Source organism: Diceros bicornis, chromosome 3 (assembly GCF_020826845.1).
Source record: "Diceros bicornis minor isolate mBicDic1 chromosome 3, mDicBic1.mat.cur, whole genome shotgun sequence".
Lineage (NCBI taxonomy): Eukaryota > Metazoa > Chordata > Mammalia > Perissodactyla > Rhinocerotidae > Diceros > Diceros bicornis.
Window position 1 is genome coordinate 87,540,342 of NC_080742.1, and position 25,542 is coordinate 87,565,883.

Consider the following 25,542-nt stretch of genomic DNA (forward strand, 5'->3'; position numbering starts at 1 on the left):
AACAGCATTTACATTTAAGAAACGCTTCAGGAAAGCTAAAGCTCAAGAGAAGTTGTGGCTAATAAAAATGCTAAAACCAGGAGGATTTTTTAAAGCTGTGTTCAAAGCTAGAGGAATCCAGAGGGCACAGGTCAAGTGACTGAGGAAGACCGAGCAAAGTTAATAAATGTCAGAGGGAAAGCAAAATTTCGAGCCTCTTGTGCTTACATCTTTCCCAGAGAGTATAAAAGTCTTAAGGCCAGAAAGGGAAGACAAGCCATATTACAGGGAAATGTGTCCCCACGTAGCAGGAGGAGCCTGTAAGAGGGTCCCTTATGTCAGGTCAAGGCTCCAATCCACTAAAAGATATACATACTCCATCTTTTTTAGAAAGTACAAATCCTACTTTTTATCTTTGATGAGAAATCCCAAAGAATGGAAGAGGTGACAAAGTGGCAGAGGTCAGCATTGTCTATATTTTCCAAAAATGGGGAGACAGGAATTCTAGCAGAGGAGACCAATAACCTTTATGTTGATTGTTGGAAAGAGTCTAAAGTGAATTAATAAACAAACACTTGCTTGTAAGTGTTCAGATAATCACTGTGCCAACCATTTTTTTTTTTTTTTTGGTCAAATTAAACTCATCCTCCATTCTTATAGAAATAGTAAGTAATGTCTTCACTCTTCTCCTGGATTTTTGGCAAACTTGTGCACACCTGCCATATGCCAGGCACTGTCTAGGTGCTGATTATGAAGAAAGAGAAGACTCAGTCTTGCCCTCCAGGAGCTCACAGTCTAGAGACAGAGGCAGATAGGCAAAGAGACCAGGACAATATGGATGGTGAGCACTACTACGGTGGAAAACACTGCGCCATCCAGGATGGGGATCGGGGAGGGCTTATTAGATGGGAGATCCTTGGGGCTGAATCATAAGGAAATTAGCAGAGCCCCCCTGCATTCTGTACTGGCTGAGCCAGCCAGAGTGGTTTTTTCTCATTAAATTTCATGAGAACTTATGAGATTGGTACAGTTATCATCTCTGTTTTACAGACAAGGAAACTAAGACTCAGAGAGGTTAAGTGACAACCCTGGTCACATGACTAATAGGAGAAAGAGCAGGGATTCACGTGTCATCTCCCAACTCAAGTCCAGGGCTCTTTTTACTGCCACTACAATAACAACTGCCTCAGGTGACACTTCTAGATTATCAAGGTTTCATTGACTAGTTGGTTGCTCACCCAAAACATGCTCATCTTCCAGCCCCAGAGCATCATGGCCAGTTCCAGACATCACATGGCCACTAGAAGGAGGTGACCTGGAGGGAGGTTACTGCCTGGCCTGCTAACTCCATCACATCAGAAAAGCTGAAGGAATTGTAGAAATTTAACTACTTCTCTGCTGCCTCTAGATTCTCTTCCCCAAATATTATGTTGCTATTCTCCTGTTCAAAGTCCTCTGAAGGTCTTCTGTGATGTCAGTCTTAGAGACTGAGTCTGACCATTAAATGCAGTTGTAGATTGTTGCTCCACCAGATTCAGCAAGGAATGTGGATTAAAGAAGTGGGGGAAGCAGTGAGTCAAAGGGCCCAGACCACCATGCCATGTCCAAGCAGGCAGTGAAGGCACTCTGAGAGGCCGCCACGGTTCCTGAGCACGCCCGAGCCCCTAGGCAGCGAGATGGGACGTGGCAGCCTTGTTGTCTCATATTGCTTTACATGACACCCAGGATGTCACCAGGGCACGAGACCCCAAGAGCTGACCTGGAAGAGGGTTGCATTCTAATTAATGTGCTAGGTAGAAGCAGACGTATACTTAACGTACATGTTCAAGCAGAGGGGACAAAACAAAGTTGCCCCAGCTTCAGTCAATTTCTCCTCCAAACCATTTGTCCATCTTCTCTAATTTTTTCCACACTCTAGACAATCTCTAGGTCCCAAACTCCAGAACGTGGTTCTAATGTCCTTCTTCCACTCAACACAGTGCCCTGGGGATAAATTTCAAGTTCCCCGGATGAGATTTAAGGGCCTCTGTAATTTAGGTCCATTACATATGCTCCAACCTCAGCTCTCACTCCTCCCCATTACAAGCTGTCACTCTAGGTGGATCAGCCTCTCCATTCTCTCTGTAACGTGCTCTAGAAAGCCCTGCCCCTGTGCCTTGGCTCATGCTGACACTCCCACTAGAACTGGAGGCAGCATGACAATGGGTCTTGCATTGACTAGCAAGGTGAGCTTGAGCAAATTATTTAATTTCTTTAAGCCTCTCATTCTTCCTTTGGAAAATGAGGCTATGACTTACCTTACTGGCCTGTGGTAACGAGATCACGCAGATAAGCCCTGCCTTATAAGCAGGCGAGACAAGCACTCAACGTGCCTTGGCTGCTATTAACAAGAAGATCCTCCACCTCTTCTTCACTCATCCAAACCCTAGCTATTCTTCAAGGCTCTCCTCAAACTCTGCCTCGTCCATGAAGCCTTCCCTACCTCAACCCACATTTACTTTCCCCTTCTCCAAACTCTCACGGCATTTATCATCTACATCACTCTTTCACAACTGTGCCTTCTATTATTGACAGTTAAATGAAGGTATGGCTTTCACCCCAACTTGATTAGCTCTTTAAGGCTTGTACTTCTTTTTTATACCCCATGGGCCAAACATACAACGACTATTTAGTATCTAGTATATTCTTGTTCAAACTGAATTGAATCTCCATCAACTTGACATTCTCCCCAGAAGAACTAGGTATTACCTGAACCTGGAGATTCAATATGCACTTCCTCTTCTAGGTCATTCACAAACACGTAAAAAGATCCATCAAAGATTAGATCTCTAGGAAACCCCAATGCTTATAATTTTCCATCTGGGAATGTATCCACTTATCTTTAGCCTTGTTTATGGTCTTTAAGCCAATTCCGTATTCATGATAAAGCAGTCCTTAGTGACTAAATTTTTTAACAACCGTCTTTAGAGTGGGATTTTCTCACAGGTTTTTGAAAGTCAAATTAAATTGTGTTCTGTGGTTCCCTCTTATCCATATGCTTATTTATCTGCTCAAAGAACTCAAGGAGATTAGTGAGGCGTGATTTCTCCTTACCGACACCATGCTGCCTTCCCTCTAATAAGCCATGTTTACTTAAGTGTTCAGCGATTCGGCTTTATTATACATTCATTCAGTAAACATTAAACACTTACTCCATGCAAGCTTCTACCAAGTGGTCCCCTGTGATACAGAAAATACCTCAGCATATTAGTCTGATACATTAAGTGAGAAGGAACTTAAATAACGCATGGCTTCATTTTCCAACTGCGAGAGCCCATCTCTGCTAACAAATCCAGGCTTGATGTATGCGTGCCCCTGACAGCCTGCTGGAGAGTGGACGTCATGTGGGAAGCTGGATTTAGCTCTGAAATTTCATGTGAGCTGTAAGCATCCCATGAGGGATAGATAGAGCATACTGGCTGGAGGTGAGGTGACACCACAGGGAACTCCCTGACATACGTGAGTATTGAGCAAATATTTGAATCCGAAAGTTGTTGAATGAAATATTTTTTTCAAACTCCAAAATGTTGGGCTGAGCAGACTATGGGTCAGATCTAGTGTGGCAGTTCTAATATCACGCTTTCCCATTCACACTTTTTGAGGCACTCCGTTCTCTGTGATGTCTCTGCTCCAACTTGCCCATTTTCCAAATGGACTCCTCGAGCCTCTATCAGGGCCCTCAGCACTTCCTGAAGCCCCCTCATAGTGGTGCAACCACAGTTTATCATTAAACCCAAATCAGTCTTCTCAGCATTTATAGAACCTCTGTTGTCTCAGCACCTCAGGACTTGGTTATTTTTATTTAGATATTTTTAATTAGCTCCTCTTTGCTATCGGGTACTCAGTGAAGCGATAGGGGCCGCTCTTTTTCTAATATCTGCAGAAACAGGAGCCGGGTCAACACAACTCAGCAGAAATGGTCATAAGCTGCGGTAGAACTTCTTATTCTTGGCCTCTCATCAAGGCCCAGAGGTGGGGAAGCTGTGGGAAGGGTGATAAGAGGTAGGGTGGTCTTAGGCCCATCTCAGGTTGGTCTAGTTGGATGGGGGCATGGAGAGGATGTGTTCAGTCACTAACACTGCTGTGTGGAGCTCTGAGTTCTGGTCCAAAATAACAGCGTAGAGAGTGGGTCAGCCTGCAGGCATGCCCATTCCCAGGTTCCAGGGCTTGTACATGCAGTGGAGGTAGAAGGCGGTGGTGGTGGCTGTATGTGTGGGGGTGTGGGTACCAGTACTCAGATCCTCACAGGCAACACAGGGGTCACCTCTCCAGGCACAGGTCCAGCCATACCATCGACTCACAAGAGTCACATCTAAAGCCATGTGATGGATTTGGTGAGTGGTTTTATCCAGAACCATAAAAACCCTGGGCCTGGCTACCCAGGTGCAGCCTCTCCAAAGGCTGCCTTCATTCTCTCACCATATGGACGTTGGAATCATAGGGCAAGTTCCTGTGAAACCACAAAGCCCTCGGCACTGGCAAAGATTACTCAAGTTGTAAGGCAAATTAGTCACTGGAAACCTTATCACCCTCTGCATCTGTGGCAGCACTCCATTATGGAGAAGAACAGGCGTGCATCGGCTCAAGGCAGGGCTCAGCGGCAAGGAAAACTCCATTCAGAGCTCCAGGTGGTTCGGGTCCCCTGTGCTGGGGCCACCAGGACCTGCCTGCTGGCATCCACCGAGGAGACAGGGTGCCTCTGCCGGTTGGCCATAAAACTGCCCCCTACACCTGCAACTTCTACCTCTCCACTGCCAGCTTTCGAAAACCTGTTGATCTAGAGTTTCTGATCCCCTTCCCCTTAAATAAAACATTGAGTAAATTAAAACATTCAGGTTTTCAAATGTAAGTAGTAAGATTTACATCACAAGAATGGTTTTTGTGCATGACTTAGGGAAGCTCTAGTCACCTCAGACAAACCTTGAATACTTTTTTTAGCATTGCGTTTCTTGAGAAGGGTCAACTCACATGATAGGTCCACAGCTCTGAATGAGGCAGAATTTCTTTCTTAAAACCCAAACAGACCACAGAGAACCAGAAACACAGGTGTGTAACCTCATCTGCCTCCTATTTTGAGGCAAGTCTCCTTGTTTTACACGAAACATTGTGCTCTGCACAGGAAACCCTCCAGCCTGAGCTGGAAGCTTCTCATCCCAGGATGGGCTGCCCACGGAAGTCCTTGTGTGACACCACAATAGGGTGCCCGCCCCCTGCAGGCCTCCTCTTTCACCTGCTTTTCCCGTGTCTGGATATTGGCTGCTCTTGAAAAAGCCAGATCCAGGGAATTGCATTTGATCTGTAAAAAAACAGCTTCACGTTTTCAACATTGTAGTTAAGTTTGAACTCTAACATCTTTAAAGGCACTGAAGGCTTCGTGAAGCCTTAGGAAAGTAGAAATAGTGCTAAGTGATATTGATCCGAATGCTCAGATGTTCTTCTATTGATGCCTTGCAGAAATTTTTTAAACTTCAAAATCTTATTGAAAATGATTTCACATTTTTGTGTCTTACTAGATCCTTGGTTCAGCAGGAAGCCATCTTTATATTTTTTTAAAAAAATAAGTAAAATCTTGTTCTTATATTTATACCTCCTTTCCCTAACTTTTCTGGTGGCAAAAGTAGAAATAAGTGTGTAAACCAGATTAATTGCTAGAATTTTGGGGAGAGAACAGTAAATAAGCCATAGAAGCAATTCTGGTCTCTCAATGGTTGTATTCCTTAACGTGCCATGGCAGTCAAGTCACTGTGCCCGTGAATCCCGACTCTCACTCCCCTTCTCTGCCCTGATCTCCCTTTTATAACACCCTTTTCATTTCCATTTTCCCCCTCTTCTAAGCCATAGCCCAGCAGTATGGTGAAAAGCACTTGGCTTAAATTTAAAGAAATGAAATCAGATTCCAGATTTTCTCCCTTTTATTAGCTGTGTGACTTGAGCCAGTCCTTGAAATTCTCTGAGCCTCAATTTCCTCTTGTATAAAATATGAGTGTTAGAATAGCTGATCGTCAGGTCTATTTGGTTCCCAGTTCAGGTGGCAGTCAGTGCCAATGGGTAAACCATGGCATCCCACCAGCATCCCAGAGAGCCATTCGGAGCTTCAGAGGCAAGAGTCTCTCTTAGGGCGCATCAGGAGAATTTCTTCTCCTAGCCAAGTGTGACAGGTGCTGATCAGGGACACCTTTGTCCCTCCCTAACACTGCTTCTGGCAAGAAACTCTGCTGAGAGCTGTTGGAGAAATTCTTCAGAAGATAAGAGTTAACTAGGCCCCAATCCCCTTCCCCATCAGGAAGGGCCCATGCTGTTGCGCATTGGGCTAATGGAAGCATGGTTCCAAGCTGTGGTTTCTTCCTCGTTGGTGGATAAACTGCTGGGAATTCTCTCAGGCAGAGCTGCCAGAGCCCATTCCATGCCGTTGTCCAATTTAGAAGAGGCCACCTTTCCACCAGCTGATATTGAGTTGGCAGATGGAGCCTGAGCTGGGTTTAGCCCCCACGGGGCCCCTAAGCCAGCTCCCTTGAGCTGTGGACACACCACACAACCTTCCCTGGAGGCCACACTCTCAGGCCAGTCACAGTCTAAAGCAGAGAGCGGGAAGATTGTATGATCTTTATGATCATCTTCTACTGGCAAAGGTGAATGGGTGAAAATTGTCCAGTGGAGACAGAACACTTTTACTCTTTCAAAACACCAAAAGAGAAGCCCTGCTTGGTTGAAATCTTTATACAACCAGAGAGCAACAGTCATATGTTGAAAATAGCATATGTTCTCAGGTATAGAATTTAGAGTTAACCAAGTGACAGAATTCTAGAGTTTTCATTGATTATAATACAAGGTGGGGCGGTGCAAGATGCTTTACACACTCAGGTGAGGAGGGAGACAGGTGGTGCCTGGAGCTTCCTCATCTGTGCAAGGTTGTGTGAGAACCAGAAAGAAAGCTTGTAACAGTGGACTTGGCCTTTTTGTGATCATGGCATTCTTCTTGATATTAATATTTTTGTAGCCTACTTGACATACTCGGCAATACTCACGTCATGATCACTGATTTATAACAGTATCTCTCGGAGTCTTTAAAAGTACCTCTCTCTGTTTACCCTTTACCTGAAGTTCTGTGTGGCTATTTGAGAACTGTTGACTGCCCTGCCAAGGCATCGTAGACATCATACAGATCTTGAGTCAACATTCTTACATGTTTTAGGACACAAGAAAACTTTTTTTCGCTAGGGCTTCATATTCTATTATGCCTCTTAGGCTTTTTTCATAACAACATGCACACTCAGTTGTAACAAAAATGCATTGTATGCATTTTTCAGCACTCTGGGAGGAGTTGGTGGTTCTTATGTGGCTCTACCAGGTCTGTTGAAAATCAATGCTTTGGCCCCTGATAAACCCCCAATAAATGGTTGCTCTCTTCATGTGAGCACAGAATGCAGAGGTGTTGGTTTTCTTTAATAATTTGCTCCACAGGATTGTATAATTCTTCAAAATTTAGAGTTTATGCTTAGCTGGTCTAATAAGAAGTTAGATTCTATTTTAAGAGATCTTAATTGAAAAGACAAACATTTTCAACTGTCCAAGGGAACTTAGCAGGGGAGCCACGAGACCACTACTGAACCATCGCTGCTTATCGGGACAGTGTTTCCTAATTACTGAAGAGTTATCCAAAAATTAATGGGATAATGTGAAAAGTACTTTGTTAGTTGTAAGATCAACAAATATTGGTTGTAAACCACTCCATTCCCACCCTCCAAGTCAACTGTGAGCTCCGTGAGGGCAAGGATTCCACTCTGTCTTGATACTTTCGGTGCCAACATAACACCTGGCACACAGTAGGTGCTCAATAAATGTTCACAGCTCACTAACACTGTGACTGACAGGATTTTAGTTGAGGGAGAGAATGACTCCTAGGTTTGGGGTTTGGGTTAGAATAGGTTTTTCAAATTGTTTTGACTGTGGTCTACAGTAAGAAACACATTTCACATCAAGACACAGAATATACATATAAACTTTCTCTCTTGCACACACACTCTCACACATACTGTCTCACACATACATACTCACACACACTCTCACACTCACACACTCTCTCTCTCACACACACTTTAACAAAAGTTTAACAACAACAACAAAATACTTACTCCAACTTTGAAATGCTCCTCTATATTTTCTAGTCTGTTCTATTTCTTGTTTCTCTTTCTTTTCTTTTTTTAAATGCCGATTGCCACCCACTACATTGATTTCATGACTGGTTACAGCATGCAGCCTGGAAATGCCTGGGCAGAGGGTGATTGGAGGTGCCTTCGCTGAGACTCGGAACACAGGGCTAGGCTGACAGATGGGACTCCAGAAAGCCCTGTTTCCTTGGCTCTCCCTTCCTGAGACCAGCGTTCCCTTCCTGCTCCAACACCCACAGTCCTGCCCTCATCAAATTTACCAGTCCCGTCCCTCATTCCTTCAGGGGAGAGCCCTCTGTACCTTCCAAGACATCACTCAGTAAATCTAAACAATTATTATATGTAGACAGGGCTGGGGGAGGGGGAATGAGGAGTTACTGTTTGATAGGCACAGAGTTTTTTTGCAAGATGAAAAGAGTTCTGTGGACGGACTGTGGTGACGATTGCACAACAATGTGAGTGTACTTACTACTACTGAACTGTACACTTAAAAATGGTTAAGATCGGGGGCTGGCCCGGCCTGGTGGCATAGTGGTTAAGTTCACACGCTCCGCTTTGGCGGCCCGGGGTTCACAGGTTCAGATCCTAGGTGCAGACCCACGCACTGCTTATCAAGCCATGCTGTGGCAGGCATCCCACATATAAAATAGAGGCAGATGGGCATGGATATAAGGTTAAGATGGTAAATTTTATGTTATGTGTATTTTGCCACATTTAAAGATAGATATATGTGTAGACAAACTAATTTAAAAAATACCTGGAGTGGTCTTCTGGAGATGAAGTCTCAGGGTTGGGAGAGTTTTTAAAGGGCATTTAGACGAAACTCCCCTGGATGCTCAAGCCTCCTGTCCAGAATTTTCAAGAAGTGGGGTACAGTCTCCAGCGACTGGGGGCTCATTGCTAAAGGCAGGTTATTTCATCTTTGAACGATTCTGACTTTTGTCTTTTGGAAAATTCTCCTTTAGATGAGCTGGAATTTTCCCTGTAGCCTCCACTATTGAACCCAATTCTACCCCTCAGGGTCACAAAAACAGCTAAATTCCCTCGTCCATGTAATATGCATTCAGTAAGTATTTTTCGAGCACATACTAATTACCACCACCTGATCTGCCAAGTCTTCTCTTTCCAGCTAAACATTCCAAAGTCTGACAACTATTTTATATGGTGTTATTTCATGTCCTCTCACCATCCAACTGCTCCTCTGAAATGACCAATTTGCTGCTCTCTCTCTTAAAGTATCTAGAAATGAAAACATGACTCTAACCAATGCCCCCGACATTTTCCATCAAAAAATGGAGAATTCTAATGGAAGTTGTAGGCTGAGGGGAGAGCACTGTCATGGCAGGTTGGTGAGGGAGATATTCGAGGGCAATGCTGACACATTGCATGGAGGGCTGGAATTACACTCCAGGGTCAAGATAAAAAATACTGTGGATCCAAGCCTTCGGTCTGAAGGGTAGATACAAAATCCAGCCAATCTTGACTCATCTCTAATTTATTCTGTTTCATCAGCACCCCATAAACCACCACCCAGCTTTCCTTGGAGTGAAATGGTTTATTACACATAGCATGGCATAGGACTGGGTGTTTGTGAATATATAAATATATATAATGTATGATTTCCTCCTTTGACTCTGGAACTTAAATAAATGTGTTATGTTCCAAAAATTCCATAAAACTACAATTCTATATAGTGACCATGGCGCTCCTAAAGCATTTCATTCTAAACATAGCGAAGTATTCCTCTGCAGAAAAATATCCCAGCAACTTGGTTATAATATATAATTAAATCCCCCCTAGATACTTTGCAGTTATGTTTTATAGCTTATTTTGAGTGTTCATATTTTATCAGAAAATTATAATTTTCCCCTAAATAGGAATTTTTACAAGGCTTTTGAATTATGATGGCTGGTTTCATGTTTCAACTATAATTAAAGCAGTGAAAAGAAATAGCGAAACCGTACATCACACATGGTTCTGGAGGGTGCTTGGTCATCCAATCCCCCCACCTCCCCACACCCTGCAGCCCCAGGGCTAGGGGTGCTCTGACCAGCTGTGGGGGCCCTAGTTTTGACCTCTTGGTAGGAGTACCTGGTTTTAGAAAGGAACAGAATGGCCTGGGAAGAAGGGACAAGGAGACCTCATCCTTTGCATGCTTTCAGACTCAGCTTGAATATCTCCTCCGTGGAGAAGCTTCTTGATCATTTAGTCCCCTATCATTGTCTCACCTCACCCTATTTCTCCCTTCATAACACTCACTTTCTCATGAACTGTAATGATATCTATTTGCTAGTTTATGAGCTTACTGCCTGCTTCCCCACCAGACTATCAACTCCGTGAGGGCCAAAGCAATGTCTTCTTTATTCAACACTGTATAGCCAACTCCTTGCATATATTAGACATCCAACAAATGCTTGTTGAAGGAGAAAAATGAACAAATGAATGGAAGAACACAGAAACATCCTGACAGGAGTTCTCGTGGAAGCAGCTCTGTTGGGACATGCTTCTGAAGGACACTCTCCCCCTCCTCCCACACTCCCCCCCTTATTTGCTCCACCCCCGCCCCCCCCCCCCCCCCCCGCCAACACACACACACATACCAAGGACCCAGACATATGAGTCTGTCAACTCCCGGCCCAACCTGACACATCCAGCCACACAAAACCTCTTGCTACAAAGTGCAGACGTGAAATTCCATCCCAGGAGAGCCTAGGCCATCCCAAGAAGCCTGCTGATTGGTCCTCAGGGAACCCTCAGTCAGTAGAGGGATTGTAGAACACACAGAAGCTGCTGAGTTACTTATACAGTGATGAGCACATGGTAACAGAGTAGAACCCGACCAGCAGAGCTTATTCGTCTGTTCCCTCTGGGCCCTGGGTCATGAACCTTTAGATCATTATCCATGGACCATTATATTCTCCTTCTGCCTCCTTGCAAGAGAAATCTCCTAATTTGTTGGTCATTGGTGGGCTTTAATCAGAGTGTTTATCATGGACCTGTATTGCCATCGAGCTGGCTTTGGCTCTCTTGTGTCTTAACCCTCTGCTTGTCACCTTCCATCAGGCATCAGGTTTGGAGTCCAAGCCAGTAGCCAACAGCATCCTGTTCTTACGTGACAAAAGATGGGAAGAGGTCAGAAGTGTCCTGACTTCTGCTTTCAGTCCTGAAAAGCTGAATGAGGTAAGACACAGGAAATGCAGACTCTCTTCCTTAAGGAGCAGGTTTCTCCTCTCCAAATTGTGATGGAGGGCTGGTTCACACTGCATCATTACCCCATGTGGCACAACAAAATGCCCTGCCCGTGGAGGCCTTCAAACCTCCCTCTTATGGAAAAGCACAGGATACTGCACTGGAGTGTCTTCCATTTCTCCAGCCTCCCACTTCCGCAGTTGCCATGAATCACCTGCAAGTCAACAAGCACTAAGGCATTCCCCTCTGTCCCAAGACTCTGCCCCAGGCACTTCGGGAGCACCCAGGAGAAACTGGAAGGGCTCCTCCCATACTTTCAGGTATGATGAGTCACCTGGGGACCTTGTTAAAATGCAGATTCTGATTCAGTAGGTCTGGAGTGGGGCCTAAGATTCTGCATTTCTAACAACCTCACAGGTGATGCAGGTGCTTCTGAACAGTGAAGCGTCCTTTACATAGCAGGGAACCCGAGAATAGCTTGAAACAAAGGTGAGCTGTGAGTCAAGTCTGAAACAGGGAAGAGATGGGCATGGATTAACGGGAGGAGTAGGGGATTCCTGGCAGACCTCTAGGCAGGCAGGCAGGCCCAGGTTAATCTTCGCAGCCGATTCAGAGGGAAGAGCCGCATCCACAAGATGCTCTTTAAGGCCCTGGGCTCGCTCCTTCCCCCACCCAGTGAGCCGGCCTTCCCCACCAGCTGTACAAATAAACCTACTGTTTGCCTCGAGGCCAAGTTCTCCCACAGCAGATCCTCACTGATGGCCCCTCAATTGCTGGTCGGTTTTGGTGTCTGTTCCGAATTCTGCAACAACCCGGGAGTGAGCACTTGAGCTCTTCTGATGTGAAGCGGTTACAGGACTGCCTCAGTTTGAGTCCCAGGTTCCCAGTGTGACCTTCCAGAGCCATCCACCATGTCTAGCTGTTCCAGAATGCCTGGGCTTGGAGGGGCCTGTCTTGAGTTGAATAAATGGAAGCTACTCTTAGCTTAAACTCAAGATGCTCACCCATATGGTCCTGCTTAATTCCTATAAATTTTCTGAAGTCCCCCAGAAGAGGAGAGGGCCCCATACTTCATAATTAATCCTATCCACTCAGAAACCAGCGCTCCTGCCTGTCTTCAGTGAGGTTTTGATTCGCGTTTCCACAAGCAGCCTTTGGTATTTTGAGGGCAGAGGGTGAGCTTGGCACACAGCATCAGCCAACACTCCGCAGCTCTTACTCTGTGTCAGGCACCACTCAACGGGCTTCCCATTTGTATTAACACATTTAATCTTCACCACATCTCTGTGAGGTAAATACTGCTACTATCACTCTCATTTCACAGATGAGGAAACCCAGGCACAGAGAGATTAAGTAACGTGCCCCATGTCACACAGCTAGTAAGCGACAGAGTTAAGATTAGAATTCAGCTCCAGAATACCCTTAGCCTCTCTGTTTGACTGCTTCTCTTACCTACATGTGATTTTCAACCGGTGTTCCGAGGCTGCCCAGGACTGTCCCGGGGGCGGTCTGGAGGTGGGGGGAGGGAAGTTGAGCAAATGGGGTCCCTGAGGAAACCGAGGGAGGTCAGAAGCAACACTCCTCTATTTTCCGCCTAAGTCTGGAACCAACTGACGTATGGAAATAGGTTTCAGACAGAAAAAATACAAATTTCTCCTTTCTTACCGGTAAACCTGTTTGAGAAAGGTAGCTCCGCGGTCTGGTCACGTGGGCCTGCTACTACTACTGCGCCCAGAATGGGAGCATTGCAGCCTCCGCCGCAGGAGGGCGGCCGAGAGCACACCCCCAGATCCCAGCAGTGCTGGTCCACGCATGCGCAGTTCATTCCTCCCAGGCCCCAGTCTGATAAGGGAGAGCGTGGAGGGCAGGAGCCTGCTGGGAGTGTAAAGCGGACAGAGCCCTCTTCAGCCGTGGGTACACATTGGAATCACCTGGGGGGCTTTGACAACCACTGCTGTCTGGGTCCCACATCTGGAAGTTCTGATTAAATTGGTTTGGTTTGGAGTGCAGCCTGGCTTTGAGGGTTGTTTAAAGCTCCCAGGTGATTCTTATGTAAACCCAGAGTTGGGCACCACCACTAGTAGAAGTTCCCCACAAGGAAACATGAGGAGAGGGACATCCGGCTTCAGCGGGAGCAATGAGCCCTGCTCCACAGTTAGCCGTGTTACAAACTGAGGTTTCAAGTGAGAATTTGTTTGAAGGAAGCGCCTGTTTCATTAAGTTGTAAAGCACTGTTTTGACCGCCTGACAAGCTGGAGGCAGTGTCACCTTTATTACAACTGGTCACTAAAATGTTGAGTTAACCTAAAGAAGGGGAGAGAAGGAGAGGTAGGTAAACCGTGAGTTCACATCACTAGCTCAGACATGTTGCATCATATTTCTTTATTCATGAGTAAACAGTGACTTGACCGCTATAGATGCAGAAAGAATCTCATCATTTGTTAAAAAGAAATTGATGAAGTGCATCTGATTTTTAAAAAGTAAGTAAGAAAAGAAAAAAGTTTTCTTGACAGTCTTGGGCTATGTTTCTTTGAAAAAAATCCATCTTAACGGGCCTAGATTTCTTCAGCACTTGACAGGGTATATTCCAGAAACTGATACAGTGTCATTTCCCAAACAAATCCAGTGCTCTTGGGATCCAAAGTATTTTCTCCTTCTGGTTCAGAAATCAAATTTTTAGTGCCTGAATTAATTGTAGAAAATAGAGTTCCTCCAAGTGGTTCACAGCACTAAGGTGCCTAGGGGGAAAAGGGTGGTCATAGATGAGAGGGAGAGTTGGGGAGAGGGAAGAAACTTCATAGACATAGATTCCCTAGGTTTTGCTTCGGTCCTAGCCCATTCTTTAACATATACTAGCAGTAAACTTAAAACTCCATTGAAAATCATCTTTCTACTCAATATAGTTCAATTTAAGTTCTTGGGTTTCCATTAGACAGGATGCCAATCCCGGGGCAGGGGTTATCACCTTTCTCCCCACCTCTAGAGAGTTTAGATGTGTAAACTTAAGGTTCCTGGGCGGCATCTAAGTAGATGCATCAAGAAGAAGTTGACTGCTGGTCTGGAGTTCAGGAAAGAAGGTAGGAAAGATGGTCACCAAAAACACAGACATGGGTGAGGTCACCCCGGGAGTGTGTGTGACATGAGAAGAGACGAGGGTGCTAAGGAGAACCGTATTTAAGTGAGAGAGAGAGGAGAGATCTACAAAGAAGACTCAGGAAGAAGAGCCTGAAATAGAAGTCCAGGAGAATGGGGAAGGGAGACAGATTTCAAGAAGGATCAGCCAACAGTGTTAACTGCTGCTTAAATAGAAAGGAACACAAGGACCAAAAAGTATGTAACAAAGGTAATATTTTTCAAACATTAAACCAATGCAGCTATTTCATCCTCCGTAAAGCATGTCCCCTGTGATTTTCTCTCCCCCACTGAATCAGTGGCCCTCGTTGCTTCAGAAGGAGACAGTGGGTGCCATCCAGAACAACGAGGTCCTTGCTCAGTTCGGAACTGTGCATTAGGCTTTCTTGAGCCGTACTGAGACAATGGTCTTGGAAGCCAAGCTTTGTTAGGGGAGAAAAGAGTTTTCCTAATTCCAAAAGCAGCTTCCATTTGCAGATGAAGAGCAAGGTTTGGGAATCCTAGCATGGACTCTAAGCCAAGCTGTAGACAGGATGGAAGATATGACAAGGGTGTGGTTTCTATCCTATGGAAGGTGAGTGGAGGGGACAAAGAAGGGAAGGCAAGCTGCCAGACATTAGCGTCCCTGACTGCCTCCTTCACCAGCATACTAGATCCTCCTGGTTTCTGTATGCTTCCTTGGACTTTAACCTTCCACTGGCCTTTGCTCTCTAGGTCACTGGTTCTCAAACCCTATGTGACCATGGTCTGCACCAGAATCACCTAGATCCCTTGTTAAAGGTACATAATTCTAGCCACCCCAGGAACTACAGAGTGAGAATATCTAAGGGTGGCTGAGAATCTGTATGTTTTACAAGTTCCTCAGCATGGTTCTGATGAGAGCCAGAGCCAAAAGCACTGGTGTTATGAGTCTTCCTCTTGATCCCCTGTCTGAGCATCTCAGGCTCACAGCTTCCAGGTTCTCGGTACCTGGCCCCAGAGCCCCCTCCCCCCCTCCCTGCTTTATTTTTCTCTGTAGCATTATCACCAGCTAACATTCCGTTTATTTTACTTTTTTTCCTTTATTGTTAACTGTATAGCACTAGGCACATAATGGGCACTCAATAGTGATTTGCCGAATGAATGAGTGGATGGATGGATGAAGAATCAAAGAATTAGGAAGCCTTGTACCTAAGGATATGTGTTAAGACTAAGATAAAAGAAAAATAAAAGGGAAATAATTTTATTAAGGAAACATTACATGAGAGGATGCAGCCAATTGTTGGCTTTCTCTTTAGAGAGTCACAAGTATATACATATAGAAATAGAAAAAGCAGGTCACAGGAGAATGAGGCACAGAGACATGGGGTGGAGGAGGCAGAGATGGGAGAAGCTCAGAGAACCATCAGGAGCCTGTACTCCACTTGGTTGCAGGTAGCTGAGTCAGTTTTCCTGGAAATAGCTTAGAAATATCAATATCTCATTGAATTCGTAAGTAGCTTTTAGACTTCTATTATCAAACTTCAGAATTTATTCTTGAAATAAAGATTTGTTTTCCCTTGGAATTCTGAGGCTTTTTTCTTTTAGCACCTTGGCAGCCTAAGTCCTTTACTACCTGTGTCTGTAAGTGTCATTAATATTCAAAAGCTCTGGATGGCACTCTTTATTTGTGTGGGTATTAGGTTGCCTTGGTCAATAATGCTTGAAAGTTACTTTAAAACCAGCGTTATATCATGAATCCATATTTTTATTTAAAATAAAATTGGCTTTTGGCTTAAGTCTTACCAGGGATAATATATAGAGAGAGAGAACCAGTGAAAATTTGATTGATGCATCCCTGATTCTGGAAGAAGAGACCATCGAAATCAGAGTCCAGCGACAGACAAGTTATTGGAATTTATATTAAAGGATGGCTGAGCATTGCTGGGAAAACAACTGATTTTTTTATTAGGGAAAATTTTGCCTAATTAACTTGCCAGAGTTTTCCCCCTGTCTCCTAAAGGATTAATTTTTAGAAGAGGCAATTGGTAGGTTTATTTAGATTTTTACAGAGTCTTTAGCTAGATTCTTTACCAAAGACTAATAGTAAGTAACCCTGGGGTTGTGTATGACTTTATTATGGGTCAGGAAGTAAATAGATTTAATTTCAGGAAACAAAACTGAGGCTAAATTAATTTTTCTCTGAGGGAAGCATATAAATAATGGGATTCCCTGAGGACTCAGGTTAGCACTACTTTTATTTTTAAATTTTCTAATTCATCTGAAAGAGGGAGAAACCGTGAAATCTATACATTTGTATATTCCTCTAAGCTGTTCTGATTTGAAAAATATTAAATCAATTGGAATAAGTTTTTAAGACTTTTATAAGATTGTGTAAGTCGGCACAAAAGTGGCGGCTAACCTTCAGTGTAATCAAGAATAAAATAATACATCTAGGAGAAAAGCATCTAAACTGTACCTGTATGATGATGAACTTCAATATATGAATTACTACCAGGGGAAAGAATTTGAAATCATTGAGGCCTGAAAAGGTCCCGTGGTCACACAATTTGGTAAAATATTGCAAACCATGTTCTTAGTGATTCACCATGTACCTTAGCATATTAAAGCCTTGAGAGAGAACTGCAGTAAAGAAATCTGTTTAACTTTGTTTATTTTGGGCTTGAATAAGTTCTCACTAGGTGAAAACATAGGTAGTTAAGTCATAGTCATAGTCATAGTCAGCTATTGAGAGAAACGAGGCCATTGAGCATTGTGCCTTTGGAGGGAGATTCCGTGGGGAACTCCATTATCAAATGCCTCTAGCAGGGACCAAGTTCCAAATTGGATCCAACCCAATATGGCGGCTGGTATCTTCTTAGTCCTCAAAGCCTGACAGAAGTGATGGACATTTCCTCATTCACCCAGATAACTAAGCTGATGGTGATCCACTGAGCAGATCTAAAATACCTGACAGCTTCATGCTTGAGAGCCTAAGGCTGGGTGTGTGTGTCACTCAAGAGTAAACGAGCCAGTCATATCTCCGTGCATGGGGACTCAGTTACAGAAAAGTCAGACCAGCAGGGAAGGCTGGCATCTCTCACAGTCACTGAGAATCCAGCTCGATGCTTAATTTTTCACTTTCATCCAGATGTTTCCTGTCAGGAAGGCACAGTCAATAATGTACGATTCTTAAAGGCGGAGGCAGATGTGGTTATTATTCCCTCTAGGCCTTTCCTGCCTTGAAGAAGACATATTATTCAAGAGTGACTACAATTTAAAAAAAATTTAAGTTGATATAGCCAGCTTATGAGTAAATGTATAGCTAGGACCATTTCAGGGCAAAAGTCTTTGCAGAATTACAGTCATCATCACGGTTTAGTTTAGCCTTTAAATTTTCACTGTAAACTCTTCAGACAATCACGCACAAGGGCTTCTAAAACAGAACTCAGTCTTCCAATAATGTTGGAGCAAGCAGCTTTCTCTCGGCTGCATCAGCCTCCAGCAGTCTATTTTTAATATTTGCTTTTATTTCTTAATCCTTCCAAACAATAAAAATGAAAGTCATTATAACCAAGTGTGGCTGTGGTAATAAATAATTTGGAGTCCAAAAATACTTTGTCCCTGCCTGACCAGTAGCCCATTCTCCAGGATGTCTGGGTATTTATCTAGCAGCAAGAGACCATTATCCTGCAACACAGTTGTATTCCACTGACACCTAATCTCCTAATTAAAATCGGTATAATGATGGACTGTTTAAATTCTGGTTAAAATGTTCCTTTTCCATTTGCATTCAAAAGAAAACACACTCCTCATCGTGGGTACCCCATCCTGGGTTATAATTTGGCTTTCCTTTGCCAGAATCCTAATGTCACTCTAACTTGCTGCTGGTTAAATCTAAAAGAGCATCTAAATGTGCCTCCCAGCTTGGCTGTTGCTTGGCAACACCAGCAGCCACCTCCTCATCGGGGTGAGTTCTAATTGGTCACAACTCCTGACAGGAGCCACTGACTTATTAGAAATGACACTCGATTATTCACCTAGATGGCTAGAGTTGATGCTTATCAGCAGGAAATTTTGCATAAAAATAAGTCATGGATGTTTTTAATATCTGGGTGACAGAAGGAGGTTATAAGTTTTGTTAGCTGGTGTTAATTTTACATTTGTTAGTCACCAGTTTAGAGCACTTTTGGGTATTAATTTTTCTATTTTTTAAACCAACAATATGTTTAAATACCATCTCCCATCCCCATTAGCTGGTTTTTATTTATTCAGAAAATCCCCCTCTGACATCAGTTCCCAAACAACATTGCTCACAGGTCTAAGAGTGCCAAAGAGAATGAAACATTAAATTCATAAAATTCCACAAATATTTATTAGTTCCTGTCTTTAAAAGGTTTATGATGTAGAAGGGCAACAAGGTGCATAAATTCCTACATTATTGCCAAGCAGTGGAAGACGGTGACAGAGCTCACGTCCTCTTTGGAGCATCAGAAGCTACTTTGGTGGGAGGTGGGAAGTAGCATTGGAGCTGAGCCCTGAAGATTTCGCTGGGTTTTGACAGAGGGAGAAGGTGCATGGCAGGTGGAATGAGCTGCAGGAACAAAGGCATCTGGACAAAAAGTACAGGATGTGTTCGGGGAATAGAGGAGTACAAATTGGCTGGAACACAGAGTACATGTAAGGGATTAGTGAGAGAAAACTGGAAGAGGAGCTTGAGGCACATAGAGCTTGCTGTTCTCTGCCAGGGGGAGTGTTTGGTGTGAACTTCACTGGAGAGTGAGGCGCTATTAAATACTTGAAAGTGGGGGAGTGAGGAAAGGGGTGCCGTCTCAGCTCTTTAGTCTCCAAGATGCCAGACATCCCCCAGACCCATGGGGCAAACACTTCTGGAGCAGATGAGGGGAACTGCAAGTTGCACCTCTGGAGTCTTCAGTTGGCCACGGCCCCAAGGGGGGTGGCTCCCGGGGACCATGTTTTGAGCTCAGGGTGGTGGCCTCTACTCAGGCTCTTTTCTGAATCCCTCTTCATGTGCAGACAAAAGAGTCACCCAAGCTACACCCCATCAATGTGTGAGGATCATCTCAGTTTAGAAGTATAAGGTGACGCAGACTAGGCCCTCCCTTTCGCTCTCCCTGCTCAGGAAATGTGTCTTCCCTAGGACTCAGGCCGACTCCATTCTCCAAACTCGCAGGAGCTCCAAAGGCCTAATGGTATCTGTTGGTTTTCCAAGGTCGTGGCATCAGAGCTGCACTGAGTGAAATTATAACCTAGAAGTTAACTGGGGAGCAAAAGAAATGTGCATCCTGATTTTGGAGATAAAAGCAACAAGCTAGGAGTCAGAGGATCTGGAGTTTTCATTCTCACCTTTACTAAATTATTTGAGCAAGAAAATAACTAGATGCTGCATTTTTGGTCTTGATGCAATTCTGAAGTCAATCTCTTCTGAAGAGATGCAAAAAGGCTTTCTTAGGGATGGGATGTGTTGGAGCAAATAGATGGGCCCACTGATCTGACCCTTTACTGCCCCAAACTAGGAAGTTGCCTGCTCTTTCCATGGTTCCCAAGCAGTTGTCTCAACCTGCTTAGTGACCTCCTTGGAATCCCAGAATGTCCATGGAAAGGGACTTTACAGCTCATTACAATTAGCCCCTCATTTGGGGGTGAGGGCCCAAGTTCAGAGAGATGCAAATGACTTGCCCAAAGTAAGAGGTAAAACCAGCACGGATCTTAGGTCTTTCATTCAGGTCCGGCTGCCAGCAAACCGCACTGCATTCATGCTAAGACAGAGCACCTCAATCTATTAATGTTTCTTGGGTACCTTTTATGTCAAGGCCTTCAAGGAACATTCAGTCAATCAGTCATCACAAAGATATTTCCAGAGAATCAACTGAGTGTGTTACACTGTGCTCATTCCTGATAGAACAAATACCAAAAACTTCAATAATACCTGACAGCATACAAACAGTTGCCACAAGATAGTGACGTTGAGAGTGTATTACTTATCTCTTGCTGTGTAACAAATTACCCCAAAACTTAGCACTTAAAACCACAAACCTTTATTAGCTCATAGTTTCTGTGGGTCAGAATCTGGGCCTGGCTTAGCTGGGTGCCTCTGTCTCAGCATCTCTCTGTGTAGCAGTCAAGCTGCCAGCCTGGGCTGTGGTCTCATCTGAAGGCTTGACAGGGGAAGATCTGCCTCTAAGTTTACTCACACAGTTATTGGCAGAATTCAGTTCTTAATGGGCTTTGGAAAATAAGACAAGAAGCCTGTTCTATGTCCTTCAGTCAGTGGGGATCTCCAAAGGGTTTCAGCAAAACATTGCTCGGATACCAAATATTTTTAGAAGACCACTCTAGTGACTGAGTATAAGATGGATTAGAAAGTAAAAAGACTGAGGCAAGGAGGCCAAGAGGCTCTTGCGAAAAAAATTTTTAGTACATCTATGTGTCAGGCAAGGTACTAAGACTACAAAGATGCTTAAGATATGGTCTTTGTTCTCAAGAAGCAGGATGGGGGCCTGCCTGGTGGCGCAAGCGGTTGGGTGCGCACACTCTGATGTGGCGGCCCGGGGTTTGCCGGTTTGGATCCTGGGCGTGCACCGGCGCTCTGCTTGTCAAGTCATGCTGTGGTGGCATCCCATGTAAAGTAGAGGAAGATAGGCATGGATATTGGCCCAGGGCCAGTCTTCCTCAGCCAAAAAAAAGAGGAGGATTGGCAGATGTTGGCTCAGGGCCGATCTTCCACACTAAAAAAAGAAAAGAAGAAGCAGGATGCCAGCCATATTCCAGGTGACAGGTGGCAAAGCCTGAATTAGAGTGGTAACTGGGGAAATAAAGATGAAGGGACATATGCAAGAAAGGAAGTGATGTTATCATGGTGAGGCAAGACCAGAATGGGGTCGTCTGTGAAGAATAAGAGAAGAGAGAATAAACTAGGTGTCCACACCGATCTGGGAGCATGAGAGTCCTCCAGAAGACAGCTACCATGCTTGGAACACCACTGCCTTCTAGTGCTAAGCCTTTCACATATTTTGTTTCTAATCTTTGTCACAACTCTTCAAGGGAGGTATTATTATTCCCATTTTTCAGATGAAGAAATAGACTCAATGATGTTAAGTGATTTGCCCAAGGTCACACCACTAAAAAATTCCAACGAGAGGAAACCTAATAGTTGGCAGTGGCTTTGAGTGTTTGCTCTCCCCAGGCCAAGTGTATTTAACAAGGTCAGAGTCTTAGCCTCAAGGAAAGAAACTCGAGTGATGAAATTCTGGGGATGACCTAAGAGGAGAGAATTTCTTAGCCCTTCTTCATCATTACCCCATAAGTCATCTTTTGCCCACTCATAAAGCCCTCTCCACCTTCTTGAATTAACTCTATTGCCCTCTGTCTATACCTTGACTCAGAATTACTCAGACACAGTTGGTAAAGAATCCATTTTTTCTTTTTACTGGGCTCTTTAATTATACAGTAAACTCCAGGTGAGCAAGAACTTCCTTCCTTGGGGAATTTCCTTCCCAGGCTGAGGATGATGCTTTACCCTTGATGGTTATTGCTAATTAGCAAATAGCCGACCAGCCATGTGCTCAGCATCATCTATAATAAAGACAACCAACATGAGAGGTGAGAGAAGCAAAATGGGGAACTTTCTCCCCAGGCTTGGTTGCTGAACTGTACCCCCAAGAAGAAATCATTCTTTAAAAACCTAATAACATTAATATTTTATCTGATTATAAGTATAATATATGTGCATTATGAAAAATGTGACAAAAATAGAAATCACTCATTTTCGTATAAAGAAGATGAAGCGTAACAACCAAATGAGAGTCTTTTATTAAGATCCGGGTGATGATGGCATTGTGTGTTCATCTGTGCCTGTGTGTTTGCACAAGTCACCTATGCCTGCTTGTCTGCAAATCTAGAGGAATAACTGCAGGATTTGTGGATTGTATAAAGATGATTGCAAGCCCATCAAAGAGAGCTTTTGTTTGTATGCAACTCATGTAAGAGTAAATATTCCATAACTGCTTGTGTATAATGCAAGGAAGAAAACCTGAAATGATGGCTATTGGCCAACACACAGATCATGCTCCACTGTCTTATAATATTTTCTCTGCATTGCTTTTTAAAACATTTTTCATATTACATGCCCCATCTCATATCATGTTAACCTAAATAAAAATGTCATTATCCATTCAGTTCGACAGACAGCAGGCAGAGTATGGTAGAAAATTACAATCATGCCAGCCAGCAACAAAGCATTTTAGTTACAAGTGCATAGAGGAGCTGCTGGTGGCAGCAGGCCCAGCCCTCCTTTGCACTATCCAGGCACACAACAGGATTCAGTATGGTGAGTAGAGCCCTCTTTATACACAGGGAATGCTTCTGAAGAGTTGTGTGTAAATCAAATTTTATGTTGCATCCCATTTTTGTTACATTAAGGAAACTTCAAGCTTGCTATCTAAACAGACTTCCTTTCAAACAGTATTTTTCTTCTTTACCATGTTACTATTCCTCTGAAATAAATCTGAAAGATATTTTGGTATATGGGATTTTAATAGAGTAGAGTTCACTTGTACCATTAAGTTTATTAAAACAATGGAAGAATGTAGCCAGTGAAGCCAGTTACAGAAATGCAGCTTAGACAGTACTGAGTTCTCCGAACATTAAGGTAGTCTGAGATTTCTGGAGAGTGATGGGCCAGAGGCCATTATCAGTGACCCATTTACATGCACTTTTGTACTGATGGATTATTAAATTGATGGTTTGTGAGAATTTAGAAAAGAATGCAGCAGTCATGAAGAGTCCACCCAGAGTTACCAAGAATAAATGAATAAATCAGGAGAGTCATCCTCATTTCTGTTTTGAATGGCTTCAGGATAGGTAGATAAGGTAAATTACATTTCTGTTTCAGCAAATCGTTTGACAAATTCTTCCCTAGCTGACTCATTGGAAAGATGCTGCCTGGCTGAATATTTACTTAGGTTCATGCACAACTAGCCGAAGAGCCAGAAACAGTGATGATGAGCAATTCTGTGGCTACCGAAAGTAGCAGTCTAGTGGAGGGCCACGGGCTCTGTGTTTGATGCTGTGTACTTATCGACAAACCAAATACAGGCTTAGAAGGTGTGCTTATCAAATAAGCTTATCAAAGAAGGAATAGCCAGTGTTACAGGTGATGAGATTTGAATGCGTGAGTACACCCCTTGGACCACCCAGGCTCAGTACAAACACCCCAGGGCTCTAAGCCCTTGAGGCTTGATGAGCGGAAAATCCTTTTTCCCAGGATTTCTCTCTCCAGATACTCCCTCCAAAAGTCTTGACAAGGGGAGGGTCTCAGATGCTCAGCCATCCCTCCACTGGGTGTGTGGTGTGTTTTGCTCCCTGACCTGCTGCTCGGCTGGCTGCCCGTCGGTGCTGCCCAGGCCACAGTCCCTGCCCTGGGAACCCATGCAGCCCTGAGCTCAGACCACAGCTCACTCACTCTCACTCAACAGGAACGCCCCTTCTGCTTCACAGGACCAACTCCTTCCGAGAGGACTCCCACAGCAAGCGGTTGGGCCTCTGGTGACATAATTCTTCCCTTACACCCCAGAGCACATGGGGCTGGCTTGGAGGAAGCTGTGGGAGGGAGGAGTCCAACAAAGCCATGTGTCCCTCCAACACCCAACCAACAGCCACCCAGGCTGTCCCACTCTGCCAGGATTCTCCAATCACCTGAATGTTTCAGGGCAGTTAAGAGATTGTTCTTCTCAGAACACATGGCAGGACGACTTTTTACAGCAGTAAATGCAATGTAAACATAAATGTAATGTAAATTCTAATGAATGGACCCTAAAGGGTCAAAAAATCAATTGCACATGGTAATGATTCATGGAAAAAGACCTTGTGGTTTTCGTTGACCTGAACCTCAATATTTGACTGTGTTATGTGTCTTCTAAAAAAGTCAACATACTTTTTGTCATTTTTTTTTTTTGTTATTGACGTTTGTGGAAGTGATCCATTTACTATTTACCTGATCGCACCAGAAATGCTGTGTTCCATGTGTGGACCCGCCTTTCAGGAGGGACGCTGATCAAAAAGAGAGAGAGAGCAATAAGAATGGAGAAGTGTGTGCAAACCGCGTGGTACCAGGAGTAGCTGAAGTGATGGGGAAGGATCTTCTAGGAGACGAGGAGGAGCAGCACTTGCTGTCTGGTGTTTGGAGCACTGTCACTGGGAAGAAGACAGGAATGAAACCAGCGAGAGGTTGTTAGAGGGAGTCACATTTTGCCTCAATACAACCACATACCTTCTAACAAGTAGATCAACATTTTATCCCTTTTCCCAATGCCTCAAGACATTAAGAGCAAGGAGTGGGTCTTATGTAATCATTAAAATTAATTCATTCATTCAACAAATAATTCCTAATGTGCCAGGCACTGTTCTAGGTGCTGGGGACACAAAAGTGAACAGACAAAAAGTCTCCCCTGCCCTTAGGAACTTATCTCTTAGTGTCAAAGTAGTACAATCTGAACACAGGTAACATTTTAAAATATGTTTTCCATAAGAAATGCTCAGAGCAGTGTATTAACAGTGTGTTGCTTTAGCTATGGTGTTATTCTAGAGGGCACGCTGGTTAAAATGATTCCCCTTGATGTTTCCAACTTGGCTTTTCAAATCTACAGGAGAGAATGAAAGGTCATGTGGGTGCACATCAGGCTCCACAATGAAGTCCACCCACTTGAGCTAGCCTGTTAGAGTCAAAGTGGTGGGTGGCCAAAAATGAGATCGAAATTTGTTGAAGCCGGATAATAATTACATGAAAAATCACGATACCATTCTCTCTATCTTTCTATGCGTATGTTAGAAATTTTCCACAATAAAAATATTTTAATATTAAAAAAAGAAATTCAGTAGACGTCCTGTGTGGGCATAGGAGGCCTCTTGAAGTCAAGGGTTCTCCTATATTCTAAGGTTTAAGCAGCTTAAGCAGAAATGAATAACCATCTATCAGAAATGCTCAAAAAAGGATTTTTGTGTTGAATAGGAAATTGAAATGGATGACCTTAGGTTTTGTTGGATGCTAAGATTCTAG

At 43.9% G+C, this 25,542-nt stretch overlaps 1 protein-coding gene across 1 annotated transcript in view; it reads left to right on the top strand.

The window, feature by feature from the left end:
* The window catches only part of TBXAS1 (thromboxane A synthase 1), a 153,309-nt gene that overhangs the window by 68,748 nt on the left and 59,019 nt on the right, over positions 1-25,542 (top strand). Inside the window, exon 5 of the mRNA XM_058531249.1 lies at positions 11,250-11,366. Coding sequence (XP_058387232.1) covers positions 11,250-11,366 — 117 coding nt within the window. The remainder of the gene's footprint in view (positions 1-11,249; positions 11,367-25,542) is intronic.